General features: G+C 37.6%; 2 protein-coding genes across 3 annotated transcripts; one reads left to right on the forward strand and one right to left on the reverse strand.

Moving 5' to 3' along the window:
• Positions 1 to 2,401: 2,401 nt before the first annotated feature.
• Positions 2,402 to 7,815, forward strand: wdr76 (WD repeat domain 76). The gene is made up of 15 exons (XM_043243347.1): positions 2,402 to 2,556; positions 3,130 to 3,258; positions 3,342 to 3,407; positions 3,497 to 3,589; positions 3,699 to 3,751; positions 3,944 to 4,055; positions 4,170 to 4,262; positions 4,351 to 4,391; positions 4,545 to 4,698; positions 4,845 to 5,000; positions 5,767 to 5,879; positions 6,103 to 6,201; positions 6,349 to 6,501; positions 6,870 to 6,923; positions 7,393 to 7,815. Exons 1-15 carry the CDS (start codon positions 2,542 to 2,544, stop codon positions 7,658 to 7,660), a joined length of 1,599 nt encoding a protein of 532 aa, XP_043099282.1. The 5' UTR covers positions 2,402 to 2,541; the 3' UTR covers positions 7,661 to 7,815.
• Positions 7,816 to 8,022: 207 nt separating this feature from the next.
• On the reverse strand, positions 8,023 to 19,059 carry znf710b (zinc finger protein 710b). Of its 2 annotated transcripts, none has more exons than XM_043245023.1 (5): positions 18,911 to 19,059; positions 10,466 to 12,001; positions 9,538 to 9,729; positions 9,281 to 9,452; positions 8,023 to 9,195 (listed from the first exon to the last, which is right to left on the reverse strand). In XM_043245023.1, the coding sequence occupies exons 2-5, from the start codon at positions 11,957 to 11,959 to the stop codon at positions 9,020 to 9,022; spliced, it is 2,034 nt and encodes a 677-aa protein (XP_043100958.1). In that variant the 5' UTR covers positions 11,960 to 12,001; positions 18,911 to 19,059; the 3' UTR covers positions 8,023 to 9,019. The 2 variants fall into 2 exon arrangements, with proteins under 2 accessions (XP_043100958.1, XP_043100957.1); XM_043245022.1 differs by lacking the exon at positions 18,911 to 19,059 and adding an exon at positions 13,577 to 13,752.
• Between the last annotated feature and the right edge of the window lie 1,418 nt (positions 19,060 to 20,477).

The following is a 20,477-nucleotide window of genomic DNA, read 5'->3' on the forward strand; positions in this document are numbered from 1 at the left end:
TATCACTTGCGATCATCTGTACTGAATGTCAAAGACATAAGAAATAACGCTTATATCTGCTTCAAAGATGTGTGCACACACACACACACACACACAGACAGAGACAGACAGACAGATTTTAATGCGCACCAGGGTGGTGCTCAGACATCTGTCCAAAAAATTTAATCACACTAATTTCCTAATGACTCAACAAATGCTTCACTCACACGGGATATAAAGAAATAGTTGTTACTCTAAAATGAACTTAATCCTGAAAGTTCATGGTCAATAAATTCCCAGTCAGAAAAAAAAGTCAGAGTTGCTTCTGAAATTTGCTAATAAAATTCCAGAAATACTTATATTTTATTGGCAAATTTAAGCAGTGCATAAAAAGGGCATTTGGACTCGACGACTGGCGAGAGAAGAGCAGTCGTTCCGCCTGACTGGTTGTTTTGCGAGTGATGGTTAGTGATGTCTTAGCATGCCTGTGTCAGGGAAAGGGAGCCAGTTACTCTGTGGGCTTTGTGGCCAATTATCTAGTTGAGTTCCTCTGGATGGTGTGAAAGTCGCATGCAAAGCAAACAAGCTTCAGTTGTCCTTTATCTGATCCTGGAGTTCCGTCCAAATCAGACACCAGGATCACTCATGTGGATAATAGGATATATGCTAAAACATCTTCAGCACCGGAGCAGGATTACAGAACACGCATTCCCAGCATTGCTATCAGTCATCTCCTGTTCACTTCACTTTAATAAAAATAATTAAAATAAGCTTAGTTCTCAAAAGAAAAAAATATATATACATATATGCTTTTATATATATATATATATATATATATATATATATATATATATATATATATATATATATATATATATATATATATATAATGTAAATTCTGTTAAGCTTTTCTGGGCAATATAACTTAAGTATGGATTTCTATGTCATTTAGGAAGCTTATTTATTTATTAATTTAGAATTTCTGCCATTGTCTTATTCATCAAATGTTTTAGATTTATTATGTTTTAAAATGTTATGCAATTTACACATTATTATTATTATTATTATTGATCATCTTAAAATAAATCTCCAACCTTTTATTTTTTTTAAATAGTTATGGTTATAATGCTTTTCAGTGTTGCAAGACCTTAAAGATTACACTCAATAACTGATGGATTTTCTTATACCGCATTTATCACACCAACTACGATTCAAAAGGTAATGAGTATGCAATTAAAATGAACTAGCCAGTTAATATAGATTACAGCTTTACATCTATAGAACTATTGCTCTTATTGTATTTTAAAATCAGCTATAGCATACATTTCCATCATCCCAGTCACAAATGTGAAAGTGTTCAAATGCAAAAATGCACCAATACATATTACTAATCAAAAATTTAATCTTTACATATTTACGATAGAAAATGTACAAAATGTTGTCCCATACAATGTTAATCGGCTATTGCTACAAATACACCCAAGCGAGAAGGTTCTGCCCCAGTGACAGAGCTACTTTTTTTATTTTGGAGTGTATTAAAAAACAAAGTCAGACTAACTGACTGAAATCATTTTAAAATAACTCCAAATTCTTCAAAAGAAATAATAATTAAATTAAATTAAATTAAAACGTTTTAATAGTGCTTACTTAATTTTTGTACTTTTTTTAAAAACATATAATTATGAACTTGACATTTTCAGGCAAAGATAAGCTCAAAGCAACACATTTTTGGCGACCACAACTATACTGTTGTGAGATAAAAACTAGGTTTGCCGTGTTTCCCGTCTTTAAGTGTTTCTGCTCTTGAACTGCTCCGCCACTAGAGGGAGACACCTCCCTGAATCCGGCTCAACCCGACCCGAGAAGTGTGATGTGCTTTTTCGAATTCTGGATATAAAAGAAAAACGTTTGGTTTTGTTGAGAAGTTGACTTTTAGATGCATTTATGTTACCATTAATTTTTTATATATGTATATGTTTTTTATTTAAAATTAATAAATATGAACACTGATTGTAGTATTAATTTATAGTCGGCCGATGCGTCATTATTTTTTCATAGTCAATTAAATGTTCAGTAAGCTGTCTGAGTTGACTTATATGCAGTACCCGTTTTTCATGCATCGCCATACAGAAGGCATAAGGGTTAATAAAACGCTAGGAGTGATTCAGTTCAGAGAATGTAAAGCAAGGGTAACATAATATAAACATAATTAACAATTGGAAAGTGCTTTACGTTACAAACTAATTACAATTAAAGCTTAAACGACGTGATAGTTTAGCGTACTTCTCGTGCAATGATTGCTGACCTAAAAGGGTCACATTATTACCCAAACACGAAACGTCATGGGCTCACTTTAAAACCCCTCCCAAGATAATTGACATTGCACGAGGTCGTCAGAGATTAGCAAATCAAACCGCGCGTTTTGAGTGTCGTGACAAAAGGGGCGGGGCAGTTACAAAACATCAGTAAACGGGAATTTTTCATAACCGCTTGTTTTCGAGTAAGTGTTTTGAATAACCTCATTTGCATAGACGTGGATGAAAATAAAACAGTTTAAAGACGATGCCACTTTTACAGGTGAGCTCTTAGTCCGCTCCTTTAATGAACGTTTCTCACTCTCCACACTCTATAGAAATACGACATGTGTGAATAAACTAGTGAGCTTTTGAAATGATCTGTACAAACATATGCTTAGGCAGTTCATTTAGCGCCCTGCTAAATTGAAGTTACGTTTAACACGTACGGCTTTACGCTTGCCTTAACTTGTCCAGGTCCGCTTTAACACAGACATAATAACGTCTAAATAAATTCTCCCCAGCTTCTTAAACTGCATGTCGGCTCTCCTCCTGACGAGATGAGGATATTGAAACAGGTTCACCGTTACTTTATTATTAGAGCACAGAACGACAGCGAAAGGCTTTGTTTTTGAAAGAAAATAAAATTAATCACTGCAACCGTCGAAGAAAAACCCATTCGTTCAGTAATCTAGCGTTTGTATGTTTTACCGTTAAAGTATTAGACATTCAAAGACACTGCTTGCAGTTCAAAGAGGTGATTAGTGCCCCCTTCGACACACCGTTTAGAAACGCTGTTGGTCGTTAACGTACAACATACTTTTTTAAATATATATAAATTTGTCCCCATTTTTAGAAGGGGACACCGCCTCGGGATCCAGGAATGGACGGGCCAGTGCGTCGGACGTCCCGGCGAATCAAAGAGAAACAAAACGAAGATAAGAAACTAATGTTATCCCCTAAATGTCTGACATTCATGCCTGAGGTGAAACGACGACTCTTGTGGAACATTTCAGTTCTAGGTGTATAAACTCGAACGTTATATTAACTGTTACATATTAACTTTAGAAAAATGACGATGAGGAAGAAGATATTGAAGAGGCAGTAGTAAAGCGTGATAAGAAATCTCTTCCAGTAAGTATCGACAAACACGACATCGTCACCTCGAAATGTTACCTGTCCACCTTAATGGCGGAATCCGCCTTTCCTGTCATCTTAAACAGGGTTACCGCAAGGCTTTGTCTAAATATGAGCTGGAGCGACTTGAGAATATCAGACAAAACCAGGCCTTCCTCAGCTCCCTGAATTTACCTCAGGTAACGTAAAACTTTGCAGTGAGGCAGGAGAGTCACTTTTTTATTCCTTTTTTATTTTAGCCTTTTTTCGCCTCATGAATCTCGACAACAAATCTGCGCTTGTCCGCAGATTTCTGAAGCTCTGAGACCTAAGTCAAAACCTACTCAGAAAGGCCTGAAAAGGTATCTTTTAATAAGGAACTACTCAAGATGCCACAATCAAAATGTATGCAATAAGTTAATAAGTCATATGTTTTTAAATATAATAGCATACATACAGTATTATATATATATTGCTGGTATGTTTAAGTGCTCTTAATTTTACAAAACACTCCACCATCTCAATGTGTAACTAAAGAAAGTCAATTATTGTAGAGAAAAGACAGAAACAGAGATGCTCCCTGTTCGCAAGTCACTGCGGTTACAGAATCAGGGTCCCCAGACGACCCCTACTCTAGAAACAACCTCTTATGCATCTAGAGAGCCTGTAAGTCACTGATATACATCTATAGTGTTTAATGTTAAACTTAAACACATTCTTGATGCAACACTATGAACTGATTTGATATATAAATTAAACTAATTTGTTTTACTTCAAAAGCCAAAAAAAACCCCAGGACCAATACCACTCGACCCAATCAACTTGGATGAAAATGTCCGGCTGCCAGAAGATTTGGAAAAAGTCTGGTATGAGGTCAGTGTTTAGATGCAATTCTGATTTTTTATTTATTTATATTTGGTCATTTTCCAAAAAACCTTAATCTGTATTATGTCTTCTGTAGGTCCCCTTAACACAAGAAACAAGAACATCAGACTTGAAATCGTGAGTAATGTCATAAATTGTGTTTACCTATACATCATTTTGGTCTCTCGTATCAGTTTCAGATGAGGTGAGGTTTCATCTAAGCCATTTTCCTCACTTGCATGATTAGAATGTTATATATTGCGTATGACGTGTCAACATATTTGTTGTCAGGTACAAACAAATGCTACAGAAATTATATATTGATGACAGCTGTGTGGTGAAAGTTGTGAAAGATCGGATCTGTGCAGCAGCTTTTCACCCCTCCTCTTCCAACTTGCTCATGGCAGCAGGAGACAGGTCAGGCCACCTGGGGCTCTGGAAGCCGGTGAGATAACTGTAGACTGGTTTGATAAAAAAGAGAGATGTTTATGAAAGTTGAAAAGCTGCAATGTGAGAAAGGGACTAGTGGCTATTCTAGATTTTCTCTTCTTTGCTTGTAGTAATGTGTATTGTTAACTGTGTTTCCCTCAGGATGCTAGTTGGGGCGACGATGGTGTAATCTACTTTGAACCCCATTCTCGTGCAATTAACAGCATGGCCTTCTCATCTCACCCTTGCAACCTCATTACAGTGAGCTATGACGGCTCTGCACGCAGTATGGACCTGGAGAAAGCAGTGTTTGATGAGGTGATACATGGGTCATACATGATTATCGTGTGATATAACATAACATAATTGAAATGTATCAGCTTTGTACATGGTGAAGCTAGTCTTTCCATTCACACATAAACAACACGGTGTGCAACTGAATTTAAGGATGAAGTACATGTTGCACACATAGTCTGATTAATCTGAATTCAATTTGGACGTGGACATAAAGATTATTTGGTTTTATGTAACTGAAACTTTTTTACATTTTAAAATATACACTACTGATCAAATGTTTGGGGTTAGTATTTTTATTATTGCATTATGTCATTGTTTTTGTTTTACTTTTTTGTTTTGTTTTTATACTTTACTGATTTACATAACTGATACATTACATACATAAATACAATTTATTTATTAATTTGCATTTTCTTTCCATCATAAAATCCTGATTTAAATGAAATGTTTCCACAAAAATATATACAAATGTTTAGTAATAAAATGTATAATGAACAATGTTCTCTGAGCAATTGGTGACGAAAGTTTTCTAAAATAAATAAATGGCAAAAATTACATATTTGCAAGAATGAAAACAGAAGTGGCCAAATATCTTATTCTTTGAAATCTACAATAGAATCTGTATTTTTGTAAATATTGGAATTATTTAAAAAACAGATTTGTTGCATTACTAGTATATCTCTGTACCATGAAATATCAGGTTTATAATCCTCTTTCTTGTTGCCAACTTACAGATGTACAACGTTCAACACATTTTCTAAAAATAACACATCTCTTTTGTACTCAGGTGTATCGCTCATCCTTTGGTCTGAAAAGCTTTGACTTTTTGTCAGCTGACGGCTCCACTTTATTACTTGGTAAATGGAATGGGGAGGTTGCAGTCGTTGATCGTAGAACGGCGTAAGACCAACATATCTATTTATTTAAACGTATATATTTATATATGAAAAGTTTATTTGCAAAAACAGAAATTAGTTTTTTTTGTTGTTGTTGCTGTAATTTTCAAAAATAATGTTTTTAATGTATTATGATGTTTTTATTGTTGTTAGTTGCCTGTATTTGTTATTTTTTACCTAATCAAAATAACCTAACTTGCAGTTTTTAAAGAAACGTGTGATTGCAGGAAAACATGTGAATGTCTGTATACCATGGCTACAAATCCTCTGCGCTGTGTTCACGTCCATCCTGTGCAACAGCACTACTTTGTAGTGGCAGAGAACAGGTATAACTCGATTAGAGTAATGCTGGTTGAAAAAGTAAATGTTCACCAAATAATTATCAATATTATGTTCCACAAGTTGCTGAGTAAATTATTAATGCTCTGTAGACTGAAGCATATTGTTTTATTTTCTGTCTTTTTTTTTTTTAGGTTTGTAAAAATATATGACTTGCGACATCTGAAAAAAATCAACTATTCAGGAGTTGGTGAACTCATCGGGCACAAGCGCAGTGTCTCCAGTGCCTTTTTCTCCCCACTCACAGGCAACAGAGTTCTGACCACTTGTTTGGACAACAAGATCAGGTGCTAAACGGATCTCAAGTGTAGAAGTACTTGTACTGAATCTAGAATTTATATCTCTTTCTGTTTTTCTCTTCTCCCTTTATTCTCTTGCAAATGTACCAGTAGAGGGTGCCAGAGCTTCATGGCTGTGACCTTATTTAGGCTTTAATAGGTTGTATTGACTTTGTGTTCTTTCTTTTTCTTTTCAGTTTAGCTTCGAAAAAGTTATAAAGTTGTCATCCATTTGTCTTCCAAGAAATGGAAATGCAATAGATTTTCCAAACCGCTTATCTGTAGGGTAGCAGGGATTCTGGAGCCTGCAGAATTATACATGCTATACAATTTGTATTACAAATGTTTTTATTAGCTTTTTTGTGGTTATGTTTCAGGGTGTTTGACAGTTCCCGAATGGATGGTGGGATTCCGGTACTAAATTCAATTGCGTAAGTATGGGTGTATGTTATCATCACTCCTTTTGACGTTTCCTTTGTATAAAGAGTCTTTAAAAAAAAAAATCCCTTTCCACAAAAATATTTTTGAACGAAACTTAAAGGGACACTTAATTTATTATTGTGAGGGCAAAGATGAGTTTTCATCAGCTATTATTTGTTTTAAAATAATAATAATTATAATAAAGCATGACATAGACTTTATAAATCAAAAGAATTAGGCAGCTTAATGCTACAAAATATGACATGCAAAGTTTTTTTACTAATGGTGATAAATGCATACATCAGTTATCCATTTTATTCAGATCACATTTCTGGATTATTCTGTAAAATTTTATTTGAATTGTTGAATTTGTGTAAACACACATCGGCCTTTTCCAAAAGTTTTTGTTAAACCATTTTTGTCCAATCATTTTTAATAGAGGTGCCCACTGTAACGGCATGCTAAATATTTTTTACGTAGGCACAACATGCATACGGGTCGTTGGTTGTCCAAGCTAAGTGCAGTGTGGGACCCCAAGCAGCAAGACTGTTTTGTGATCGGCAGCGTGGACAGGCCTCGCCAAATTCAGGTATATCACGAGAGCGGGCGGCGCCTTCACACTTTTCAAGACATGGACCACCTGACCACAGTGTGCTCCATCACGGCATTCCACCCAAGCAGGAACGCTCTACTTGGAGGCAATTCAACTGGCAAGCTGTACATATTTACTGACAGCTTCATCAACTAGGAAATACCAAATCTGTTTGTTGATTTGTGTTGGTTTCCTGCCTCCCTCTTATTTGCACACACAACAGCATTTGCTTATGTTTGTTTTATTTAAGATATGCTGTTTGTTTTTTCCCTGTAAAATTAAATATGTAATATTAAAGAAAATATAAACTATTCAATAATCTTTAGTAACTTTTTTTTTTTTTTTTTTTTTTTTTATAATGCCATTTGACAATGCAGTAACTGGACCCAAGATTGCGATTATGTTTTTATAACATGCTCATCCTAAATTCCCATAACCAGTTTATATTCTAAACTGAAAGTCGGTTAAGCACAATGGCCATTGAATTATTAATTTCAACACAAATACATACAAAAAAATAACTTCAAAAACAAGTTTATTTAAGAATCTACAGAGTTGCTTTAAGAAACAACTTACTATGAATGTGACACAGGCTTTATCTCTTTTAGTTATAACAGAACTGAAACAGTCAGTGATGAAATAAGCTCATCATAAGTAAGTAATTGGCTTTTTCAAAGTGCAAAATAAATAGCAAATCAATACAACGAAACAGTAATTCTCCACTCAAAAGTCATTAAACCAAACTTTAGATGAAGCTTAGTTCTGGCAACAGTAGTGGTGCTCAGGAATGGGCAGCATATGGTCCTGTACCAGACGAAGAGCAGTAGCTTTGGTACACTGAGCCCAGGCACACACTCACTCTTTATTCATTTTATTTTATTTTTTTATTTTTAACCCACACAAGCCTATCTCATGCAGATATCCAACCATTTACATGGGCCTTGTTTTTTTTTGTAGTTTTTTTTTTTTTTTTTGCTAAGAGTCTCTTTGTGTATTTCTAAGAGATACTGTAAGTGAAGGCAGTATAAATGAAAATAAGTTAAAAGACTGCTCTGAGGTACCAAACCAATGAAGGCCACAAGGCTGCATGCACCTGCTATTCCCATATTCCCAACCAAAATTTTATTTGGAGGACGGCGTGTATTACTTTACACAAGACTCCATGTGTATGCACCTGCATGTTATGAGGCTAATGTATTGGGTATTAACGTAACAATGTGATCCACAACATACTAAAAATACAGCATCAATGTTTGTTTGAGCTGGAAGGAGTCAAAGGACTCTTTGCAAAACTATCGGTCCGTTTCATTAGAGACAGATTTGGAGTGCCCTACCCCATGAGATCAACCCCAGGAGGTTAAGATGCCCTCCAACTACCTGCTCATTCGCTGTAAAAAGGTGAGCAGTGGTTCTCATGGAGGAACATCTCAATCATCTCAGTCATGGTTGATAAGTGCCAGCACAGGCCATTTGTTACTTAATATTTTTTCAGCTTGACTTAAATTCGAACAGTTTTTATGCTGTACTGTAGTTTCCCACATCCTTCCCAAAGTTATAATAGTCAAGTTCCTGGATGGCCACCTCAGAGAGCTTAGTTAAGTTTGGCGCATCATTATTTTCCATATTCTCTGCTGTAAAATTGAAGTTCTCATCTTCATAGTCCTCATGGGGCTCCATGTCTTGTGGGCCATCTTTATCAACCAAAAAAGAAAATTTAAAAGGCTTTACTGTCATATTAGAACATACTGTTATTACATACTGTGAGGTTCTACTCACCTTGCCCATCTGGAGAAACATCCATTCCATGTTTGACCTTCATGTGCCTGCTAAGATTTCCCTTCAGGTTAAATTTACTTGAGCAGTATGCACACTTAAAAGGTTTACTGCCTGCATGGAGGTGCATATGGCCCAGAAGGTTGTACATTCGGTTAAATGACTTTCCGCACACCTGTTGAAGTCAAATGAAAAGAGATTTACCAACCTGATGGACAAAGTGTCAAATAGAGATGAGTGATAAGTGTTTGAAGTTTTACCTTGCACTTGAAGGGTTTCACAGGCAGGTGTACGATCATGTGAGTTTTGAGGGTCTGTTTCTGGACAAAAGATTTGAAGCACACATGACACTGAAATGGCCGGATGCTGGCATGGATTAACATGTGCCTTTTCAGGTTTGCAGACAATGTAAACTCTCTGGCACATACATCACATTTAAACCCCTTTGTTCCCTGGTAAAAACAAGCACAAACAAGAAAAAAGAAATTGTACATTTAGAATTTTTAATCTGCAGTATACAGTAGACAACAATTGAAGAGGATCAAAGCCTTACATTAAAGTAACCAAAAAACCAAAATGTGTTCTTGTCTTGGGACAAGTTTGATTATCCACTGATTTTATCCACTTCAAATGTTCAAACAATTAGCATGTCTACGAAAATGTATTTTATTGGCTGAAATGCTATAATGCAAGTGTATTATATTTTAAGGTACTAATGCAAGATACAAGGTACTAGTGCAAGATCTTCTCCTACAATAGACGTTGTTTACAGGAAAATAGGAAGCTTTGAACTGAATATGCTTTATATTGTAATAGATATTCCTTTTGAATAATAATAATAATAGGAGGAGGAGGACTTCTGCCATCTTCTGGTTGGTGTAAGAGAGTTCAAAGTGTTTAAACCAATAAATTAGAACAGCTGCTTGAGTTTGAAATTAAGTGAACTCAAACCCAGTGAAATAAACTGTACAGGGCCCAACAAACCTAGTGAAAACACTGCTTTAGGTTATTGTCTGATGACAATCTAAACTGTAAACAGACAAAATTATGCAGTATTATCGAATACCAATAATTAAAACAATTGCTGAGCATGTATTAAAATATGTCAGACTATCATTGTTCATGTAGGATGTGACCTCACTGTAGCATACACATACACTGTTGTTCTAAAGTACACTATAACTTTACCTTGGTAGCACGGGCCTGAGGCTTGTTTGTCTTGTGTGTGAGGGAGTGTTGCCGTAGCTGATGCAGCTGAAGGAACTGCAAGCCACACTGACTGCAGGAGAAAGAGCGCTGCGTTTGGTGCTTCAGCAGGTGATTCTGCAGCTGGCTGCGGTAGGCGAACGACTTGTTGCACTGGCTACACTGGAAGGTGGATGGTCCTTGGTGGCTCACCTGATGACGCTTCAGGTGGGCATAGGTGGGAAACTCCATGCCACACTGTGAGCAAACGTGGCAGCGCCCTCGTTCGTGCTTTACCTCGTGAGCACGGAGTTCACTGGGGTATGCGAAGCCCCGGCGACAAAAGCGGCAACTGTAGGGCTTAACGTCGGTGTGCTGAAGCATGTGCCGCTTCAGGTGGCTGGTCTGGGTGAAGCCCTTCTTGCACACGGTGCACTTGTGTGGCCGCGTGCCCTGATGCGTCAGCAGGTGCGTCTGTAGGTGGCTGGGCTGCTTGAAGAGTTTGCCGCAGTGTGGACACGCGTGTGGCTTGATGCCATTGTGACCCAGGATGTGTGTGACCAGATTGTACTTGGAAGTGTACGACTTCTCACACATGCGGCATTTCCAGCGCTTCAACCCCTCGCCGACGTCCACACAGTATGACTCGTTGATCTGGATGTTGATGTCCAGTCGGTCAATGCGCCGGCCACGGGGTGCTTCTCCTTCAACTGGCTCAGTCCAGAACATCCCGTCGCTGTTCTCATCAAAGTCTCCAACCCCTTCCATCTCACCACCTTCGTAGGCGACTTCGCTCGGCTGAAAGTAGCTGCTAATTTCCTCGCCGCCGGTTGCCGCTTTCACCATGCCGTTTCTCCCATTGTCCCTGTCCTCGTTTACCTGATCTACTCCTTTTTCATGCGTGTGGCCCCTGTTGCGTGAAGGTACCTCATGAGGTGCGTGGCTGTGGCCATGCGAATGAGGGTGTAAATTTGGATCGGGTGCAGGATGTGTACTCTTGGGGTCTCGGACACATGTGGAGCAGCAGTTGTTGGGTTGAGCTTTGGGCAGGACCCTGTAGCTGGAGGGGTCGACCATTTGCATGCCTTCTCTGGGTACCATGTTGTTCATCATGTGAGTGCAGGAGGGCAAACCAGGGGTCATGGCCTCTCCTTTAACGTGCGATGCCATGTCTTGGTGCCCTATAGGGGGTTTGCTGTTCTCGGGTTGCCCCTGCCACCTTCTTTCAGCACAGCTGGAATGCATGTGCCCATCCTCGCCCAAATTCTCCCCAAGATAGTCACCGTTGGCGCCTATAAGCTGGTCGGCGTACTCGTAGTCCATTCTCTCACCTGGTGGAGCGGGGGATTCTTTGGCGTCTCCGGTGTAAAAGCCGTTGGGGGCGATGGTGGCGCCAAAGACCTCGTTCTGGGAGATGAGTCCCAACACAGCAGCTTGGGCCAGTGACAGGACCACCACAGGGTCTGTCTGTGTCCCTGCGTCCATCTGCTGGTGCATGGCCTCAGAGTAACATCTGACCAGCCGCTGTGTCTTCTCCTCCTGTAAAGCACAAATGCATGCAGATTTAGGTTTAGTAGGCCTACAAGTTTGTCTATTTGTTCAAAACTACCCAAGATAATTTGCAAATGTGTATAGCACAGACTAGACATCACTGGGAAAAAAAACAGTATAGAAACATTGATGTGATATGATGTGGCCAATTTTTATTGAATTTGATGTTATGATTATTAAAAAGTTTTAATAAGTGTTTTTTTGTAATGCTTATATTGGCACATGTGTAATAATGGCTGCAATTAGATTTACATTACAGCTAGATTACATTTGGCAATCTCCAATGTAAATACAACATAGTGGAATCAAAAACTACCAGCTTAAAAAGCAACTTTCAATATGTGATTTACTTATCTTTTGCTCCTACTATAAAACATCAGACTGCACATACGAACTGCAAACTTCTATCTCAGGACTGTTGGGGCTATCTGAATGTCAATAACCTAAAGTAAGAGTCTTGTGACTATTTGAGCTACACTGAACCAAACTGCATTAATGGCACCAAACTGAACTGACTGTTTTCAAACAAGTTTCAATCACTCCTCTCATCTGGTTTAATAGATAGTCTCCCACAACTGTCTAAACCAAATGTCTGCCTTTGCAATCAAATGATTGCAATACTATTTAGTGCCACTAGTGGTGCAAAAAACACACTTCCAGGACCTTAAAGGTATAGTTCACCCAACACTGAAAATCAAGTTTTTTTACTCACCCATATGTCATTCCAAACCTGTACTACTTTGAAGAATGGTGCTAACCCAACAGTTGTGGTTTGCCACTGACTTCCAATATATGAACTAAAAAAATATCTTAAAATATCTTATTTTTCTCAGAAGAAAGTAAGGTCTAAAATGAAATGAGGGTAAATGACAGAATTTTTATTTTTGGGTGAACTATAATTTCAAGGTAACCCAGCCAGCGCTGTTCATTTTTATACTTTCTACTTCTTCATCTCACTCATTCAACACAAAATCACATTCCCTCAGGTCTTCCTCTTTTTAAAGAGGATTCCACACCTTAAGAAAATTCTAACTGCTTGAGCATCATGAAAATAATGTAGCAAAAGTAATTATGTAATGATAATTGTGGTAGTAGGCGTTTCCAAGAACAACTGTATTTCTAAGATCTTCAAAAAAACAGAAAGGTACTGACTATGGATAAGAGAGGGAAGACAGAGACGAGGAGAATGAGTGAGTTAACAGAAAGAGAAGAAGAAAGAGAGAGGGAGGGGCAGAGAGTGGCTGGATGAGTGAGTGAAGGCAAAAAAGAGAGAATGAGAAAGAAAGATTGACAAAATGAAAGGGAATATGAAGGATAAGTGTAAGAAAAAAAAGACAAAGCAGCTGATAAATTTGAAAACTGAGCAAATAACAATAGCAAATAAAAACAAGCTATATATATATATATATATATATATATATATATATATATATATATATATATATATATATATATATATCCCCAAACCATTTGATCTGGCCACTCAATTGGTCACACACAGACACACACACACAAACAATCTGCTAAACAAACTGCTCTCAGAGGGCATTAGAGAGAACTCACCACATTTTTCTTGGTCTGTGGCTTCAGGTGTTTGAGAGATCTCATCCTGAGGCAGAGTCACAGGTTCGAATTCACCCGCTGCCCTCCCCTTCATACATTATATGTTGTCTGTACCAGAACAGACACTCTCTCCTCTGTGTTTCTTGCACTCTCTCTCTGTTCTCTGTGTATGTGTGCTCTCTTTTTCCTCTCTCACTCTGTTTCTCTCTCTGCTTTCCCTTCCCCCACTCCCCTCTCTCTCTTTCTCTCTCTCTCTCTCTCTCTCTCTCTCTCTGGCGCAAGCAAGCGTACGCACACATACACAGTGCTCTTTTCCCTCGCTCCCTCCCCCTCTTCTTCATTCTTTTTTTCTTTCATTCGTTCTTTCTCTCTCTCTTTCTCTCTCTCCGTCCCTTCCTGATACTCTCACCAACTGTCTCACTCAGACATTCTCTCTTGAATACACTTGTGAAACATGTTTGAAAACACAAACATTCATGCTGTGAAAAGATCATAAACATACACGGACACATGTACATCACAGCAAGCACACAAAGACAAGGACATACCTGCCATAGTGTAAAAACAGAAGGAAGCTGCAACAAAGTGCTTAAAAGAGGAAGACGTATTCTATAAAAGGTTCTGATTAAAAGGAGTACGCAAATGGAAATGCATAAGCAGATGAAAAAAGGAATTGACAGGTTCAATATGTAAAGCTTAAAATCAATGCTTCACCAGCAGAGTCTAGGCAGGTTGACAGAACAGAGGATGAACAAGCGTACATGAATCTGAGAGAGTCTGTGCCAGACGAGGACCTTTTGGCCTGCATGCTGAAAAACGGCGTTCAGCATGTCTCTCTGTTTTAATGCTCAACAGACACTATGTAATGTGCATTTATGGTCTTGCATAGGAGTATCTATTCAACTGTCAAGCTGAAACGACACATGTAAGCTTTACGGTTCTTCATATGCCTTACTTTCCGTGTGCACAAATTCAGTCTAAATAACAGTCACACTCAAACAAAACAAAAAGCTGTGAAATATAAAAATAAGCATGCATCTTGAAATCGGATGTGCATCACAATACAGAAGAAATATTTAGCTACTTTAGTTATGTCGCAACTTAAACAAACTTGCTATGAAGAAAAAAACACTAATTCCAAGATGTATATTTAAATAAGCAAAAAATATATGAGAAGCTATGCTATATAGTCGTTGCTGGTCAGTTTGCATTCATCATTTTGAATAGTTCCAAATAGCTGTATATACATAATTATGAATATTGATAATACAATCGCATTCATGAAAACTAGCAGAACAATTCAGTGTGAACTGTTTGTAAAACTGTTCTGATGAAGTCACAATTTATGGAAGAACGGTTTTATGAACCATTCATCCACACACAAATTCATTCTGCTTGTGTTTCATGAAAGGGTCCCATTGTTGATAAGTGATTAAAGTTCATTTATAACTGTGGGATATAATTGCACCTTACTGCTACATTAATTTGCAATTATTGAGTAAGTACTGATTTTTAATGAATTTAAGATTAGTAGATATACCTCCATATAAAATGGCTGAGAAAGAGAAGGATTCTGAAAGAAGAGAAAATGGAGGGATAAGGGAGGAGAAGAGAAGCCTTTACCAGAGAGGAGAGTGAGGGAGGGAGAGAGGGAGGGAGGGATGTATTGTGAGAGAGCAAATGGTGAGAGAGCAATAGAGGGAGAGGGGAGGAGATAAAGAGAACAGGAGAGGGAGGGGAGAGAGAGAGAGAGAGAGAGAGAGAGAGAGAGAGAGAGAAAGATACAGAAAAAGAGAAATGGGAAAAGATAGAAAAAGAGAGAATTACAGCAGTAGGGAAAGATGAAGGTAAAAACTTGTGAAAAGTTAAGTTTGAATGCGTGTTGTGGAGGTATTAAAGGGTTCAAGTGAAAAAGAAAGAAAAAAAAAAGAGAATTCAACCCATTGGGGGAGGGGAAGAAAGAGAGAAAACAGGAGAAAGAGAAAGATTGTATGGAGAACCCTGAATGGTGTTGATGGATAAGGCAGCATAACCCATATTTGCAGTACAAAGTCAAAACAGCAACATTTTCTAACTTCAGATTTCTCTGAATCTGATTATAGTTGTGCCACATTACAAGCGTGTATGTCCTCACACACTGTAACTTAAAAATGTTTTAATTCATTACTTGCATGACATTTTTTAAATAGCACAGAGGTACGGGCACTAAGAAAAAAACGAAACATTTGAATTTTAAATAAACTTAGTGATGGAGATGGAAAAAAGTTACAATTTGGAAGCTTTCCATTTTTGAAGTCAAACGACCATACAGTTCATCTTCTCATCTACCTACTAAATCTTACTTTTACATAACACTAAAACCTTGTATCAACGCTTCAGTATCACCAAGTTCAAGTTTTAAAAATCATTCATGTGCTATTTTTACTCTGCAATTGTCTTTGTTGTCTCAAACCTACAACTAATATAGATGCTGGCCACATCCAAACAGAAGCTATTTTTGATATGCCACAGAGAGAGATGGTTACTGCACTTATAGAGTTTTCAGAGTACAGCAGGTAGCTGGAGTAATACCCAAATAAAGAACATTGTGGCATGATTCACTGGACTATATTTCTAATACCTACGTCAGTCAAGCCATCACATGATAAGGTTTACATTACGACTAAGCAAGAAAGCCATATCACAAAAGTTATTGCATGTTGCAAGGTCTTTAACAGAACATTCCACTTTTTTTTGGAAATAGGTTCTCCTATTTCTCCTAACCCCAGAGTTAATAGTTAAATTTTACAGATTTTGACTTCTTTCAGCACTTTTAGCATAGCTTATCAGAGATCAATGGCCATTGACCAGTAGCACTGCGTTCAAAAATGACCAAAGAGTTTTGATATTTTTCCTATTTGAAATTTGTCTCTTCTTGTTATGTACTAAGACTGGTGGAAAAAAGGAAAATCATGATTTTCTAGGCTGATATGACTTTTATTCCGGTGTAATAATCAAAGTTTTGGTCTATGTTCCCCAAAGGCATCGTAAGCTTAAGTACGTCCATTGAAACCAAAGTGGCAAACCCCCCAATAGTGAACCGTACCAAACCATACCGTGCTGACAATGCCAAAGGAGTACACCAAATAGCATAAACTAAATTTCATTAAAACATACAAATTTGTATTATCGTCAATATACAAAGCTGTTTCACAGACTTTGAAAACGCCATTATCGCCATAGACTATTGATACTTACTATAACAACAAAACCTGTTTGCTGAACTCATGATTAAATTACATACTTCAAATCAGCCACTGAACTGCCCCATGAGTGTTGTTTAAAAAACTTATTTTTCAGGCTAGACCAGGCAAAGCGCATCGACTGGTCCAACCTTAGGTTTCTATGGGAACCGGAGCCTCTGCAGTGATGCAGTGGATTACCAACCAACGATTGGCTCTTTCATTTAGAAGCTCGTACTTTCCAGCTATATTGCGCGTTGCACTTCTTCCCATTCATAAAGTATAGAAGTGAACCGTCTTTGTGTTTCTACAGTGTTTGGAATTACACAATAGACCCTTTTCACAAGACTGTGTGTTTAATGGTCATCAGCATAGTAAATCCTTAAATGTTTTTTCTTTTACATTTATAACACATTCATAACAATTCTTTGTAGTATATTACCCTTGCAGTAAAATGACAAAAAATTTAAAATTGGGAGGGACAGTAAATTTGACATGGTTCACTCTTCTGACTGCCGTTATCATTCTCTCTATTTTTTCCTTTTATTTGAAAATCATGAAAACGCCATTGTGGACTCTTTTGCTGTTTAAGCAAATGGGAATGCAAAAATACATTTTTGGTCATGTCCTATTCACTGCCCTTCAACTTTAACCCAATTAAGGCGACTTCCGCTGCGGAGAAACCAGGAAACGCGAAAAATGTCCACAGATAATTACAATTCGCTAAGGACGCATGCTTAATGCCCATGAGGCTGTTTCATAAAACAAGTTTATACGTTTCAGTTATTTAGACTTATTTTGAACCAAATCAACTGGCAATAAGTCACACTAACGGAAATAAATCTGGCTTATTTGGTAAAATTGTTTTATGGAACAGGCCCCAAGATTCAGACTGGCCGTCAGTGTTTTTTATTGTGTAAACATCTTTCTAAAGTAATCCTAAAAATATAATTCCCGCGTTATCGTTTTACCGCTATAGATACAATTATTGTACACTTCGAACCCATTAAGGTCCAGGTCACGGACAAAGGGCAAAGTAGGAATCAATATAAAAACACGTGGACAACCAATCAAAATCCTCTCACACAGTTTAAAGCTGCCTTACAGGTGATGTATTTTAGCGAAATAAATACAACATTATCGCCGTTGATATCGCCAATATATTTATTATAGTTACCATTCATTGAATGAGTTGGCCTAGATGGCCTTTTACCAATAATTTTAAAAAACAACAACATCCACTTTATATGCATATAAACCAACAAATGTTCGTCTTCAGAATCACATTTAACCATCATGCATCGTGAAAGGTGAGTGTGAACACTTGATGCCTAAACTGTCACACGGATGGTAAAAGTTCAAACTGTGATGCTATACTCTTTCAGCGCGCAGAACAGCGGATCAGAGGATAATGCGACAATGATGGACCGGACTTGCAGTCCCGAGATGTCCACAAACATTCGAAACGATCATTAAAAAAACCCCTCCACAATCTTTCACCTTAAATATAGCATCGAGTACCCAACACTACTACAAATCCCAATTTACTAGCCAGCTAGCTACAACTTCAAACTTAGCCAACATTCTTCAGCTTCAAAAGCTACATTCCATCAAAATATAAAGAGCTGAAAAAAGAAACTTAAGAGAGGGAAACTTGAATCCAGACTGCATGAGGATGGGCCTGTCTTAAGTTTTGCTCCGGTCATACAGTGAGAGCTAAGCTAACTGACGGCGAGTGTGGCCTGCTCTATTCGTTTATGCGGCTCTTTCTCACTCCCTCCATTCCCCTCCCGACGCCATCTGTTTGTGCCATGAGAGAATGTGGAAGTAAAAAGAAAAGGCGACATTTTGGCTCTATAAAATGACCCGCATACTGAATCGCTCTCTCGGAAATACGAGCGCAAATCGTAATGTAGATGTCAGATGAAAAGCGGAAATGTAAATATCAGCATCCAGTTCAGAGTGCACATTATTTTTGAGGCCAGTTAGACAGAAATCGGTGAGTTTCGCTGGGGTAGACAGTGGGACAGCCGGGTTTTTTTTTCTGGGGCTATACGATCAGTTTCGTTTTCTGTTTCTATGGCAATAATGAACGGACAGTTGTCGAACTTACCACGCTCCAAAAATCGGTTGTATACGTAGAAAACACTTTGGAAGATTTGAATGTCGCTTTCTAGTTTGAATTGTTGCTGGTCTGGTTCTCTGTGTTCGGCAGGAAGGAAGGAAGGAAGGAAGAAGGGAATGAGAGAAAGAGTGACGTGAACGAATAAACAGCCTGGGCTCCTCCTCGCTGTCACAAGTAAATGATGGAGCTCGTGGCCGCAAAATATCTGCCCGTACCATGATTTGACTGCAAATGTTGGCGACGCGAACAATTATATTTGTTGAAGAAAATACACCGAATGTGAGAAATAACGTCTAACGTGGTGATATGCCTTTCAAAGCCCAAATTGTATGGATATTAATGTTAAAGCAGTGTGTTTATTCCGTGTCCGTGTTCAACGTGCACTTTTGTTTTGGGTAATTTTTTAAAAAATAGAGGACTTATTCAAATAACGGACGTTAGAGGACGCCATTGTTTCACTAGCCTTATTTACGCATTTCTAGCGTAAGCTTGGTAGTTTCTTGCACTAACAGAAGAGGTCGCTCAGTCGCTGTCTACTGTGTAGTCAATCACACCTCGAGGTCAGTCAATGACAAAATGTGAGTGGTTGACGTTAAATGACTGTGGTTTATTAAATGTACATTTGAAAAGCTCTCACGCTGCAGCTGTTTTTCCAATGAAGCTAAGCAGGGGTGAGCGTGATGATCATGACCTTGATGGGCTACCTCCTGAAGAATCAGAATAAACTTTATTGCCAGGTATGTTTACACATACAAGGAATTTGTTTTAGTGACAGAAGCTCTACAGTGCAACAGGATGACAAGACAAGACAGATTTACATACAAAATATAAAATGTACAAAATAGCACAAATACAATATATGCTGTAGACATTCAGAATACAGTTATTGTTGCTAAAAGAAGGGTGATTGGCAGGTGGGGGTTCTGTTTTGTAACCCTGGAATAGCATCCTGCATATTGTCCTTTATCAGTCATGACCTCCTAATTATTCCCATATTCATAGGTGGTGGTAAAAGACCCATGTGAGAAATGCTGTATCAGTGTAGCAAGTGTAAAGTGCTGTTAAACAGGGTTCCAAAGTTAGCCATTATTGGCCAAATTGCATGCTTCAACAGGGATTTAGGTGTGACAGTAAAACAGTACAAAGTATGGGTTTAGCAGAAGAATAAAAAGTGAATTAATGATTGTGGATCATGTGCTTGTGAAAAAGGTCTTAAGTAACTGAGGGAAAGGTTTCTCATCTGTATATCAAATAGTACTGTCAGATGATTAATCACATCTAAAATAAGTTAATAAATTGTTTACATAATATATGTGTACTTTATATTTATTATGTGTATATAAATATACACATATTTTGAATATATATATAAATATACACATATTTAGAATATATATATATATATATATATATATATATATATATATATATATATATATATATATATATATATATATATATATAAACATGCAAAACACACATTGTAAACACATTATGTAAACCTTTATTTTGGATGCGATTTACCTCTCTGACGGCACTAATATCAAACATTTAG

The sequence above is a fragment of the Puntigrus tetrazona genome, chromosome 7, assembly GCF_018831695.1.
Source record: "Puntigrus tetrazona isolate hp1 chromosome 7, ASM1883169v1, whole genome shotgun sequence".
Taxonomy (NCBI): Eukaryota; Metazoa; Chordata; class Actinopteri; order Cypriniformes; family Cyprinidae; genus Puntigrus; species Puntigrus tetrazona.